Source organism: Triticum aestivum, chromosome 6B (assembly GCF_018294505.1).
Source record: "Triticum aestivum cultivar Chinese Spring chromosome 6B, IWGSC CS RefSeq v2.1, whole genome shotgun sequence".
NCBI lineage: Eukaryota > Viridiplantae > Streptophyta > Magnoliopsida > Poales > Poaceae > Triticum > Triticum aestivum.
The window spans coordinates 34,844,276-34,858,532 of record NC_057810.1 but is presented as its reverse complement, the minus strand read 5'-3'; the positions used below and the strand labels follow the sequence as shown (position 1 = coordinate 34,858,532).

General features: G+C 46.4%; 1 protein-coding gene across 1 annotated transcript; it reads right to left on the bottom strand.

The window, feature by feature from the left end:
- Positions 1 to 3,878: 3,878 nt before the first annotated feature.
- On the bottom strand, positions 3,879 to 4,277 carry LOC123135298 (uncharacterized). The gene has a single exon (XM_044554348.1). The coding sequence runs from the start codon at positions 4,275 to 4,277 to the stop codon at positions 3,879 to 3,881; it is 399 nt and encodes a 132-aa protein (XP_044410283.1).
- Between the last annotated feature and the right edge of the window lie 9,980 nt (positions 4,278 to 14,257).

Below are 14,257 nucleotides of genomic sequence, written 5' to 3'. Positions count from 1 at the left end.
ATAAGCATGGGGTGACACAAGGTCAAGTAAGACTTCACTAAAACTATTTGTATTGTACCTTTTCTATTAAATTCTGAACTGATGTGTCAGAACTATGATGACACAAGGCTTCATTAACAATTTTGTCTTGTGTTTCGACAAAAGGTTTGCTACCTATTGAAATGTTGCCCCTCAATCCAAGATACATTACATCTTAATTACTGCACTTCTCCCATTTCTATTTCTTGAGTTCCTGTGTCCAAACAGGAGACTAACCTTGTAACACAAATAAAAAGGGGCACCCTCGAGCTTAATTTGCAGATAACTGGAAGCATGTCGACCGCCTCCCACACGACGTATGTCCCATGGGATTCCTCGCCCACTACTAACCGCTTCAAGCCTTATCTCCTAGCGAAGCAACATCAACTAGTTCTCCCAACCTTCTTCCTCCGAAAAATCTCCCATCAACCCCCATTGTCGACCGAGCATTGTTGCGCACCGACACGACCGCTAAATCCATCGCCGACCAACGAGAGATAAGGCTTCGCCACCACCGCTGTTGCGGGTTGGACACAAAGACCTTACAAAAAGGTACATCAATAAGTCTGAAGCCACCATCTTCACAACATCTGTCGCTACTCCGATCTAACCGATGAACGGGGTGCCGAGAGTCTGGGACAAATACTAAACAGACCTCGCATCATTGCCTAACATCTAAAACCTGAGGCCCCAACTAAGCCACCTACTGTGGGGCACTCATAGGTTCGGCACCCTCTTAGAGGCTGCCGCCGCCATCTTCCACCGATCCATCTTCAGAGCATGTACTGGCACATCAATTGTCAGGCCTGCAGTCGACACCACCACGACTTCAGACAACACCACCTCCCTACGCACGTCCATCATCATACATCGTTGCCGAGACCCTACTGCGCCACGCCGCCGAGACTCCACATCGCTGATGCGAACAAGAAACGCCAGTAAAACAGTAAAACTGTCCACTGGTCCCTCGATCCAATGCACACCTCTAAGAATGGCGCCCCCAAGGAGGGAATGACACGAGAGCGCCGCCATCATCCGATCAATTGATCAAGGGTTTCCCTCGGAGGTATCGGGAGGAGCTGGTAGCTTCACCATGATGATGCCTTCAAGAAGGAAACGATGAAAGGGCGTCGCCATCACCAGCTCCGGCTACTGGCCGAAGACTAGGTTTTCACCCGGATCTGTCCCAAGTAATCTAGCCGACAACATGTCCACCGTCTCGACCGCCTTCAAAGCCTCGGATCTAGCCGCCTAGATTTGGCGATCATTCGCAACAGCACTTCCACCGTGGGAGCCCTTGGCACACCGGCCACTGTCTGTGGGTGCCACCACTGGAGCCTGGGAGGAGGGCTGCCACCCCACCTCTCCAAACCGTGAGAGCCGTCGAGAGGGATTCCACACGCTCATCATCGTCTATGATCCAAACCAATCCGAAGACCAAGCCACTAGATCGCCGGTGCAGATTCGCCTTGGACAGGGACATCACCACGTTATGCCGTCGCGGGCAGCCCGAGCTTCACCTGCCGCCACGTTCCAGGGCCGCCGCCTGGGATCCAGGCCGAACGTCGCCGCCGCCACCGGCCACGTTCCGCCGCCGCCAGAACTCTCGACGCTAGGGAATGATTGCGAGGCAAGGTGACACTATTGCAACAAGTACGACAGGATGATGATCGGCAGTCGGGACTCGCCTTGAGAATCTAGTATGTTGTGGTTGACGCCGAAGATGGCAACATGGATGATGTACCGCGGGTCTCACCAGAGGTGATTTGGGGCTTGTGTTGCAAAGGTACTCGCCATAGGTGCTTGCAACAAGGGTCATGCCGCAAGGGAGTACTCGCTGCTGGGGACTCATCATATGTGCATTTTGCAACATGGGTTGTGTTGCAATAGGGTTTGCAACATGAGTCGCGTTGCAAAAAGGTTTGAAACAAGGATCATGTTGCAACAAGGGATGTGCAAAGAGGGACGATGACACGGTGGGAAGCGCACTGGACGGCTCGCGACCTAGCTGATCTTTGCCCCAGTCCGATGCGTAAGGTGAGCAAATTAAAATCGATGAAAGTCAATTGTATTTTTTTGTTATTTGCAAAGGATGTTTGAATCTGAAAGGTTCATGTGCTACACATTTAATGTGCTATAGTGGATCAGATATATGGTCTAATTGTTGGAAATAATACTAATAATGAATGCCAAAGTATTCCAATGAGGCTGGTCATTGTGGTGAGGAATTTAGACGAGTAGCGTGCATATGTTACTGATCTAAATTACTCCTTTGTAGAATCGCTTTTCATTGGGAAGTGCTATATAACATACTCCCACCCACCCTTCCAGGGCATAATTCAAAAGTCTTACCAACCAAGATAGATGGTGAATGATATAATTTTTCTAGTTTGCAAAAGTACTCAATTAATGCGCTCGTTTTTCTGAAATAATTATGTTTACCTGCATTAATTGCAATGCATACATGTGTGACGAATAAATGACCAAAAACATTTACATGCATTGGTGATTTTTCTCTTAATCCTTACATGGATCATTTAATGCACATTAAAATCTGAACACGTGATGGGAGCAATAAAAATGAGACTGTAAAACGAAAGTAATTTTTTTGAGGTAAACCCTATAAATGAAAGGAAAGGAGTATTATGTTGCTCTATTTCTCCCTCTCCTCTTTAGTTACATGGGACATCAACTGTTTTTCCTATATGCCAGACATGTTACTAACTATTATACTCCCCCTATGAGTAGTCTCAGTTGGCCGATCCTTCAATCAAATGGCAGCATCGCCAGCATGCCATGCAACTTGGCTGGCCCTGTGTACCACAATATCTCCCCCAACTTATGTTGGTCGGAACGGTTCGCAGCCGTTTGTTTTTTCCTCAGCCTCCTCTCTTCTATCTTTCTCTATCGCCCAAACTGCCGCCATGGCCTGTGCCTCCCCGAGTGCCCCTCCTCTTTTCTCTTTCTCTCATGTACCTAGCTCATGGGCCTCTCCTTCCGGTAAGACCCCATGGAATGCACATGTCCCATGCTCGGGGGCTACCGTTTGACCTTGACCACCACTGCCACACTATCGATCAAAGGAGGGCGGCTACCGCCAGCAGCAGGTACGCTGTCGAGCTTGGCCTTTTTCATCATTCAAGTAGGGCATCGGATGACGATGATGTGAGGTGTTTCCGTGTTGCCGCGGGACGCTGTCGAGCGTGGCCTTTTTCATCATTCAAGTAGTTGTGGGAGGCGCCAGTGATGCGAGCTCGCCGGAGATGTTTATGTGGGCACCGGTATTTCCTGGTGGCGGCAACTGGGCGCAATGTGGGTCATGTTGTGAGCACATCATAGATTATGTTGCAAAGCACTCATCGTGCAAATCTCTTAGCGCAACATGGCCCATAGTGCAACCTGTGAGTGCAACATGATCCATGTTCAAACCTCATGGATCGGATGGTTAGTGCATGATGGATCCGATGGCTCGCGACCTGGCTGATCCTTTTAAAGATCAGCGCTAGAGAATACATGAACTGTACATGTGACAAACGGTCTGGTTTGGCATGGCTAAGAAAAGCAAGCGAGGCCTTCGGAGTTGAGCGAGGGTATCCCAAGTTTGATAGACTAAAAGTAGAAATACCTCTTATGATCATGAGACATTTCTATTTAGCTGGAACCAATGAAGAAATTTCTCTATACACAAGAGTGGTGCTGAGGGCATTTACTACTTCTTTAGGGCTTGAATCATCGAAAGCCACAGAAAAAAGGCAAACGAATCTGCACAAAGGGAAGAAAAATGAACGAAGAAACACTCAACGCAAGCTGGTTCTTTGTCCTCCACCCTCAACGCGATGGCGGCAATTGGAGGATTGAGCTCAGAGCTGCTTGAAGCCGAAGCGCATGAGGAAGAAGCAGAGCCTCCCAACCAACACCACAGACTCCACCACCCACATCAGGTGGTACACCACCTGCTCGCATAGCACGGCCATCACGTTCACGCGCGGCCGCCACCTCATAAGCATCGACAGGAAGGAGCTCACCCGAGACTTCGAATGCGCCGGTAGCGCACCGGCACCATTTCTGCTCCCGCTCACGGCCGCATTCCTAGACGTCGGTGCCGGTGCCCCGCCAGAGGCACTGCTGCAGCTCTCACATGCCGCCTTGCTCGACAGTATCGGTTCCGACGCCCCGCTGGTCTTGCTCTCTCGCTTGGCCGCCAGCTTCCTCGGCATCTTACGCTTCCGTATCCACTCGCCCACCTTCCCGCGCGCCATCAAATCTTATCAATCCAAGTTGATCGAGTCAGATGCTTCTTCTTCTTTGTTGCTTGTTTGCTACAGCTCTGTACGTCTGACTCCTCCTCCTTCTGGCCGAGCTTTATAGGTTGGCACCTAAATGAAAAAGATTCGAAGTCAGACGTACGCCTAGTCAATGAACGAATGCCTCTGCTGAACCCCACGGCTGCGGGGTTTCCTGGGAACATTCCAATCTGAAGCGAAAGCTCAAAATGCTGACGTTGTGATGTATGGTTTGAAAAGTGGATCGGAGCAGTTTGCATTAACTAATTATTAAGATGTATCGTTAGTTAGTTAGGAGTAGTTAGTTAAGCTCATCATCGTTGTTTGATAGTGGAGTATGCCGCCGTGGTGCTCAAGCCAAATTTATTCGTTGATCGCTTCATCGTCTCTCATGTCTGCAAAACATTGTTTGACTCTGATGATAGGAGCGATGACGCTAACATGCAGGTGGTGGCTAACTGTATAATTGTTTTTGTTTGTTCTACAATAATGCAATGTTACGAGTTTTATATTTCAAAAAAGGACACTCTATTGAATCACTACTGGGAAATCCGTAGCAAATCACTTTGCTTAGTACAACCCTCGGAAAAGACCGGGACTCCGCGATTGTCACCCTTTACCAAAGCTCTCAAAAAACTCGGCAAACAAAAATACTCGGCTTACACACCTGTTACCGAGAGCTCACGGGCGGCCCTGAAGAAAGAAGACGCCACGTGCACTTGCCGCCCGCGATTGATGGCTCCGTGACCGTTCCGTTTTGCCGAATGTCCCGTGCCGAACATTCGGCATATACTTTTTATAACAAAAATATAAAAATACATGAGTCATTTACCGAGTTTTTTTTACAAGGCTCTCAACAAAGGCCTTATGATCATCCTAGGTATTGTCACATGGCTTGTTTTGCCGAGAGGGATGATATGATCCTCTTGAAGAATAGCTATTGCCAAGAGCGATGATATGATCCCAGAATATAGCTATGTTAGTTTATTTTACTTTACGGAAATTTGCCAAGTGTCCTACACCTAGAGCTCGGGAAATGACCAGAATATACGAGCTACTCCCTCCGTCCAGAAATACTTGCCAAAGGAATGAATGTATTTAGACATATTATAGTTCTAGATAAATCAATTTTTATCCATTTCCGCGACAAGTAATTCCGGACGGAGGGAGTAGATGATGCCATGTGGCCATGTTTCCTGAGTGCTACACTCGGCAATGATCAATGGATATAGTAGATGCTGCTCCGTGTCCTCTATGCCGAGTGCGGCACACGCCAAAGGTGCGGTCACCATTTTGTTAGAAAAGGTTTTGCAGCCAGTCCTGCAATAACACATATTGTAAACAGATGCACATATCACCATTCATATAGCATTTCACAAATATTCACATCATATGGCAATTGACACATAAGTATCATCAAACATATATCACAAGTTCATATTCTCAAAGACATATATCACAAGTTCATTGGCACATACACATTACAAAGTGCAATTTCTCACATACCATTAGAAATTCAGACACATTAATCACAAGTTCAGGGTTATCCAGAATGACATATAAAAAATACTTTGAATACCAATACAAAGGAATTACTATCCTACATTCTTTTGTAATTTCTATGATTAGAGGAATTTTGTAACAATTCTACATGATAGATTACTTTAACAAATTTTACTTTAGAGCCCTTAGAGCATGTGTACAACAGAACCCCTTAAACCCTTGATAAACATATGGGCGGATTGCCCGGTCACAAAATGGCTGCCCAACTACTCCCCCATGCCAAGCCCAAATGTCCGGGTTGTCCGACCCAAACCTAGCCCATATGTGGCAGATATGGGCTGTCTGGACATGCCTGGACGCGGCCGCCACGTCAGACCGGCCGAGGCCAGCCCCATCCGACTCCACTCCGCACCACCCGAGACGAAACCCTAGACCAGCGTTGACCGCTCCGCTCACAATCCAGTCTGCTTCGATCCCCAATGTTCCTCTCACCACGCCATGATGGTCCGCTCTGGCAACGGATCCGACAACGAGTTTGACACCATCGACTGGACGTGCTTCTCTAGGAGGAATCCAGCCTTACCTAGGAGGTGAGGAGCTCGCCGTTCGAATTGATTTCCACCAGTCACGGATGGATAGGGGCTGGAGCTTGTGTTCCGCGCCTCCCCGGTGGTCCGGCGGCTTAGCCCAGGCTCTTCACGCCTATTGCAGTCCCTGCCAACACGCTGCATTCCATGCACCTCACCTCCGGACCGGCCCCTGCTCGGACCGGCTGCACTGGGAGCTCGTGCCTGCACCGCCAAGCCGCGATGGTGGCTCTCGAATGTGAGCAAAGGGCAGCTCGCCGTGCGACGCAACATGACGCGTGGATGGCGCACGATGGAGGCCAGATCTAGCCAGTCCGGCTGGAGGTCCTGGCGGTCCATGCGTGTCACACTGCCCTTTGTCTCAGAGGACAGCCTCCTCCGGCGATGCCATCCGCCGTTCCTTGACTATGGCGGACACAGATGCCCTCTGCCGCTGCAAAAATGGTAAGGCATTGCGGCTCGGCATCGAGAAATCCGTTCTCTCAAGGGTGCCGCAATACTGGCGGCAGAGCCCCCCCCCCCCCGCCTGCCCCCACAAGCCGCACCATGAGGGGATCTTGGGGGAGTGGCGCGCACTGCCTAGACGATGATGCGGGAGCTGGCAGAGGAAGGCCTCCTGACGACCAGGGGCGGAGCCAGGCCCCGGGCACCTAGGGCCCAGGCCCGGGGCGTGGCCTTTTTTCCTAGCTATTAGATTTTCGTATAGGCCCGGGGTACAACCCAGCACAGACGAAGGCCCAGGTCTGCTGGCTCACACCGATGACCGATCCACGCAGCTCTCCGCCACTGCATGCACGGGCACGATACACGACCTAGCTCACAACCTCCAACGCTCGTGCAGGCGCGCGCGCCGCCGCCTCCCTGCTTAGCTGTTCCCGTTCCGCCCTCCCCAGTTCTGAGCAGCCCTGGTTGATTGGTTCCCTGTCTAGTCCCGTCGACCTGTGTGAGTGTGCAGCCCCAGCCCACGGCTGCTGGCTGGAGTCTCCGTCCATGGTATGTCGGCGGCCGCCCTCCTTGGGCCTCCTCAATCCCCAGCACGACAGCACCCCTCGACCGACTATGAAGCTCTTACCATGACACGGGTATTTGAAGGAGAGCTCCTTTCGTTTGTGTTCAATTTTGGGTCATGTGTCGTCTGGTATGTCCTCTGATGTGAGAATTCTAGCGTGCTTTTGCGTGTGTGATTCAGGTAACAGGAGGTGAAATGAGCAACGACATGAAGCAGTCAACCTTTCTCCCACTTACCAGATTGTAAATCAGGTATGTATCCTTTTTCTTTAAGAGATCGGATGTTTATTTTGGGGGAATGCTTGCGGAGCTTATGATTTTGCGGTGGAAATTTCTTGTTACTGTCTATGTTCTGCAATGTGGTGTTGTACTGAATATGTTGTTTGTGTGGGTAATGAAACATATGATATATAGAAACAAAAGGGAAAGCTGTTTCAGTTACATTAGTGGGCACAGTTCACCTTTCGTTGTAATAGTTTGGTGTCTTGGGTGTATCAGTGTATGCATGTGTGTGTTAGTATGTCAGTATGGATGATTTAATCTTAATGAGGGTGTAGGAAAGTTTTCCCCTCAGCTGGAAAAAAATTTAGGCCCGGATCTTGCTTCAATCCTGACTCCGCCACTGCTGACGGCCAAGGTTCTCCGGTGCTGCCCATGGAGGACGACGCGGTGGTCGTGTGTTCTATGCTGATCGAATAAGATCCGATCAGAAGAAGAAAAAGAAATACTTGAACATCTTATGATCATGAGACATATACATTTAGCTGAAACCAATGAAGAAATATCTTTATACACAGGAGTGGGGCTGAAGGGCATTCACAACTTTAGGGATCGAACGCCTCGGAAAAACAACTTTAGGCACAAAAGAAAGAAAAATGAAGGGAAAAACAGTCAACGCAACCTGCTCCTCCACCCTCAACGCCATGGCGGAAAGGGGAGAAATGGACTCAGAGCTGCTTGAAGCCGAAGCGCATGAGGAAGAAGCAGAGCCTTCCCACCACCACCACGGACTCCACCAGCCACATCACGTGGTACACCACCTGAACGCGCTGGCCGCCACCGCAAAAGGGCCAACAAGAAGGCGCTGGTCCGGGACTTCGAGTGCGTACTGGTATCGTTCCCACTCCCGCTAGGCGCCCCGCTGGAGCTGCTCCAGCTCTTAGGCGCCGCCTCGCTCGGCAGTATGGGCTCGGACGCCCCGATCTCCTTGCTCCGGCGCCTGGCCGCCCCGCTCTCCTTGCTCCGGCACCTGGCCGCCGACTTCCTCGGCGTCGTACGCTTCCGTATCCACTCGGCCACCTTCCCGCGAGCCATGAAATCAATCCAAGCTGATTGAACGAACGATCTCGACAGGATCGAGTGAGTCTCGGTTGCTTCTTGTTGCTTGTCTAATACAGCTCTGCACCGCATGTCTGAAGTCCTCGTCTGGTCTCGCCTGAGCTGTATATGCGGGGACGCCAACGCGGTGGGCGAGCTGATGATGCACGGCATTTTGTCGCCTATTGGTAACCAGATCATCAAGCATAGAGCTTCCATTTACGCTGATGATGTTGTCATTTTCTCCAAGCCTGACAACCAAGACATTTCTTCTATTGCTAGTGTTCTGGACTTATTTGGTAGAGCCTCTGGTTTGGGCACCAACATGGCCAAAAGTAAAATTTTGCCTATTAGGTGCGAAGGTATTGACCTTACCATCATTCAAAACTCCCTTGGATGCCAAATTGATTCTTTACCCTGCACCTACTTGGGTATGCCACTTTCGGACAAGAGGCTCAAGAGAATTTTCTTCCAAGGTTTGCTTGACAAGATTGCCAAGAAGTTAGCCGCATGGAAAGCTCGATGGATTACTTTGGCTGGTCGTACTGTTCTGGTCAGATTCGTGCTCTCTGCAATGCCTATTTTTCAACTTATTGCCGTTAAGCAGCCAAAATGGTTTATTAAACAAATCGACAAGATGAGAAGGGCCTTTCTTTGGGCCGGGTCAGATTCAGTTAGTGGTGGAAAATGCTTGATCAAATGGTCTCAAGTTTGCTCTCCTCTTGAGCTTGGTGGGCTACGTATACCTGATCTGATTTGTCAAGGAAGGGCACTGAGAGTTAGGTGGCTCTGGCAGAACGCCACTGATGGTGATAAATCTTGGCATGGGTTAACACTGCCAGTGGACAAGGAGGTTAAGGCCATTTTTGTGGCTAGTACTTCAATCAAGATTGGGAATGGAAAATCCTTCAGTTTTTGGCATGACCATTGGCTGCATGGTGAGATCCCCTCGGTTTCCTTCCCGTTATTTTACAAGCATTGTAATAGGCGCCAGATCACTGTCTCTGAAGGTCTCACGGATAATCTCTGGATTTGGCTCATCAAGCGCAATCCTGATGAGGCTGTTCTAAGAGAATTTGTTGACTTATGGCACAGATTACAAAGCTTCAACATCTCTGAATTGGAAGATGAAAATTGTTGGAAATGGACTGCGAATGGAACTTATTGCACACAATCTACATACCACTTACAGTTTTATGGCAGAGTCAGCTCTCCTTTCTTGAACATCATTTGGCAGATCAAAATCCCCCCAAAAATAAAGATGTTTGCTTGGCTGGCTGTGCAAGGAAAGTGTCTTACGGCTGACAACCTTGCAAGGAGAAAATGGCCCCATGACCCGGTCTGCCCCCTCTGCAGAATTGGCCTCGAATCCGCTCACCACCTCTTTGCTGATTGCCCATTCACAGCTGGTGTTTGGGGTTTCTGCCTGACAAAATTTCAGTTTCCATTTGATGCTAGACCGAATGTCAGCGTTCCTTCCTTGCTTGACTGGTGTCTGTTGTCTCTGGAAAAATCCCTAAGCAGAGGAAGCAGGCCTTCTCCTCGCTGGTGATGGCTATTTGGTGGGGCATTTGGAAGGAACGAAATGATCGCATCTTCAACCATAAATTTTTCTCCTTTCTGAATATTTGTGATCAAATTGTACTCGAGCTGCGCACTTGGTGGACTGCCGGCCTCAAGGGTGCACAGTGGGTAGGAGATCACGGATAAGAGAGTTCTATTTCTGGCAATGTAATTTCCTTTTTTCCTTTTTCTCTTTCCTTTCTTTCACCTTGCACAGTAACTCTGTAACTAGCACCTTTTTGCCTTATCTTGAGGCACTCCCCTTAATGAATGAAAGCAGCGACCTGCCTGCATTTCGTCAAAAAAAAATGAAATCAATCCAAGCTGATTGAATGAACGATCTCGACAGGATCGAGTGAGTCTCGGTTGCTTCTTGTTGCTTGTCTAATACAGCTCTGCACCGCATGTCTGAAGTCCTCCTCGTCTGGTCTTGCCTGAGCTGTATATGCGGGGACGCCAACGCGGTGGGCGAGCTGATGATGCCGCCAGTCTGAGTGCGTAGACTGAGTAGTATCTACCGGTTCATAGATGGAAATGGATAGGAAGATGCGAAAACAAACAATAACACGAGCTAGACAGATGATTCCTGGTCAAACGGAGGCCTGGTCAGTAAACAAATGCCTGTTGAGGCTGACGGCTCTGGGGTTTGCTTGGAAGATTCTGATCTGGAAAACGGCTGACGTTCTGCTCAAATGTTGGATTAATTAATTAAGATGTCTCGTTAGTTAGTTATACTTAGTTTAGCTCCCCACGCATTTTTTTAGTTTAGCTCATTATTGCTGAGTATATGCCACCGTGGTGCTCAAATCTGAATTCTTAGGTTGGTCAATTGGTTAGTCATCTCACCCGTACTACACCATTGTTTGTTTGACTCTGATGATGACAGGAGGGATGACGTTAAACTTGCAAGTGGATAATCGTATGATTGTCCTTTTTTGCTTCTAGAAACTCAGCGTTGATGGGAATGAGATGATGCGACGCTACCGGTTACATGTGTGTGTCAACGGGGAACCACATCATGACAGCAAGGTGTTGATTGCGTCAATTTTGTGTGTGTATGTGAAAGAGAGAGCACCACAACTAACAACACTTCAAGGGAGAGGCGACGCGATTCGTTGGGGCCGAGGGTTGACCGGTCTCCTCTGAGTTCAACAAAGTTACACTGAAAGTGAAAACCAAGGCCTTCCTGGATGTGGGATGGGTGTCCAACTTCGTCGCCTTGCTCTTCAAAACGGTGATTTGATCTCGCATTCGCTACCACCGGCAAAAACTCTGCTTCTTTGCAGGTAATTCTTCGTTGTAATGCATCTCTATTTCTAATGAAGTAGTTGGTGAATAGTCTTTATGGTTTATTTTTACTGTTTTTTTCGTCTCTCCTCCCACCACCCCCTCCCATTCTGGTCCGTCGATTTATTTTTCTCTCCACTCTTTATTACAACCAGAATTTTCCTAACGTATAAAAAATCACGGATCTAACTTCCTTAAATTATTCATATCAATCGATTCCTTTTATTGGTTGAATTTTTCTTAAGAAACAAATAACAAATTTTTAAGAAACAAATAATAGATTTGAATCTAACTTTCCTAACTTATCTAAATCAATCGATTTCTCTCATTAGTAAAATTTGTTTTAGGAAACAAATAACAGACACGTCACAAACTTTCTCCCAATAAATAGTTTCTTAACATTTGCAAACTTTCCTAATCAGACACGTCACAAACGGGTTGGTACTGATATCATGTTACCAAACAATAAAACCCCATTTGCATAGAAATCAGTTCAAAATCCTAATCTCTACTCCTAATGGAGTAGTTGGTGAACAGTCTCCACGGTTTATTTTTGCTGGGTTTTTTTCGTCTCTCCTCCCACCCCCTCCCATCCTGGTCCATCGATTTATTTTTCTCTTCACTCTTTATTACAACCAGGACTTTCCTAACGTATAAAAAATCATGGATCTAACTTCCTTAAATTATTCATATCAATTGATTCCTTTTATTAATTCAATTTGTCTTAGGAAACAAATAATTTTTTTAAGAAACAAATAATAGATTTGAATCTAACTTTCCTAACTTATCTAAATCAATCGATTTCTCTCATTAGTGAAATTTGTTTTAGGAAACCAATAACAGACACGTCACAAACTTTCCTCCCAATAAATAGTTTCTTAACATTTGCAAACTTTTCTAATCAGACACGTCACAAACGGGTTGGTACTGATATCATGTTACCAAACAATAAAACCCAATTTGCATAGAAATCAGTTCAAAATCCTAATCTCTACTCCTAATGGAGTAGTTGGTGAATAGTCTCCACGGTTTATTTTTGCTGGGTTTTTTTCGTCTCTCCTCCCCCCCTCCCATCCTAGTCCATCGATTTATTTTTCTCTTCACTCTTTATTACAACCAGGACTTTCCTAACGTATAACAAATCACGGATCTAACTTCCTTAAATTATTCATATCAATCGATTCCTTTTATTAATTCAATTTGTCTTAGGAAACAAATATTTTTTTTAAGAAACAAATAATAGATTTGAATCTAACTTTCCTAACTTATCTAAATCAATCGATTTCTCTCATTAGTGAAATTTATTTTAGGAAACCAATAACAGACACGTCACAAACTTTCCTCCCAATAAATAATTTCTTAAAATTTGCAAACTTTCCTAATCGTACACGTCACAAACGGGCAGGTACTGATATCATGTTACCAAACAATAAAACCCCATTTGCGTAGAAATCAGTTCAAAATCCTAAAGTTCCTAAATTTTTACCTTTCCTTGATAACATCTAATATTTCCTATGTTTTCCACCTATTGAAGGAAATCACCCCTCCATCGATATTAGCATTTTTTTTGGAATGAGATCTCCGGGTTATGATTTTTTTGCGATTCTTTCCAATTGTGACCTCTCCTTCCGCTCCGGCTCCTTCTCGCATAATCACCTGCACCACAGCCAGCTGACGCCACCCTAGACCTCTTGCCTCTCCACACCTTCTCCGCCACCTCCTCCTCGTACTCCGTTGACAAACCCTCCGCCACGTTTGTCCACGACGATCTCGAGGGCATGGCGCAATAGCGTACCAGTGGTAGAGCAGCGTATAGCAGCAGGAAGAAGCACGCAGCAGGCGAGGTGAGCGGCCAACGGTGGAGGGCAGAGATGCGGCCGGCGTGGCTGAGGGGAAATTTTAGAAAAAATAGTTCACAAATTTGAAGAAATTTTTTGAATTTTATAAAATTTCACGCATTTAAAAAATGAAAAATAAAAAATATAGAAAAAGGTAAAAAGAAACTGGGAAAGAAAATAAAAAACCGAATAAAAACAGTCAAGAAAACAAGGAAAGAAAAAATGGACAGAAGTTTTCCAAAACCGACCGAAAGCTTCTGGAAGCTTAAGAAACCCGTTGGGTTCCTTCCGGAAAACAAATAGTGTCGCTGGCTCATTGCACGTACGAAGTGTCTGCGATCGAGAAAAAAATAAAGAAATGGGGCTTGCACAGATGGGAGGGGGGTGTGCGCCGGCCGGTCGGTGAATGAGCTAGCAGCACATAAACCGCGGCAACACGTGATGACTACAGTAGCTAAAGGTTTACCATACCATGTGGTTCAAAAAGTTGTAGCTAATTTTGAGGTTGTGAATAATTTATGAAAACAGGAACATATTTTGCAATTTGAAACAATTTTAAGAAAATTTTGGAAACAATTTCAAAACAGGAACATACGTTAAATTTGTGAACAATTTTTAAAAAAATATGAACATTTTTATAATTTCTTTTTTTTTGAAAACCATGAATATTTTTTGAAATTTCCAGATAACTTTTTTGAGTTTGGCAACAAATTTTGAAAATTGGAAATTTTCGGAGATCGCAATTTTTTTGGGAACATTTTGGGATTTTCCTTAAAAATGAACATTTAAGGAAATTTCGGTTTTTTTTGAATTCTGACCAAACTTTTGAAATTCTGACAATTTTTTTGGAATT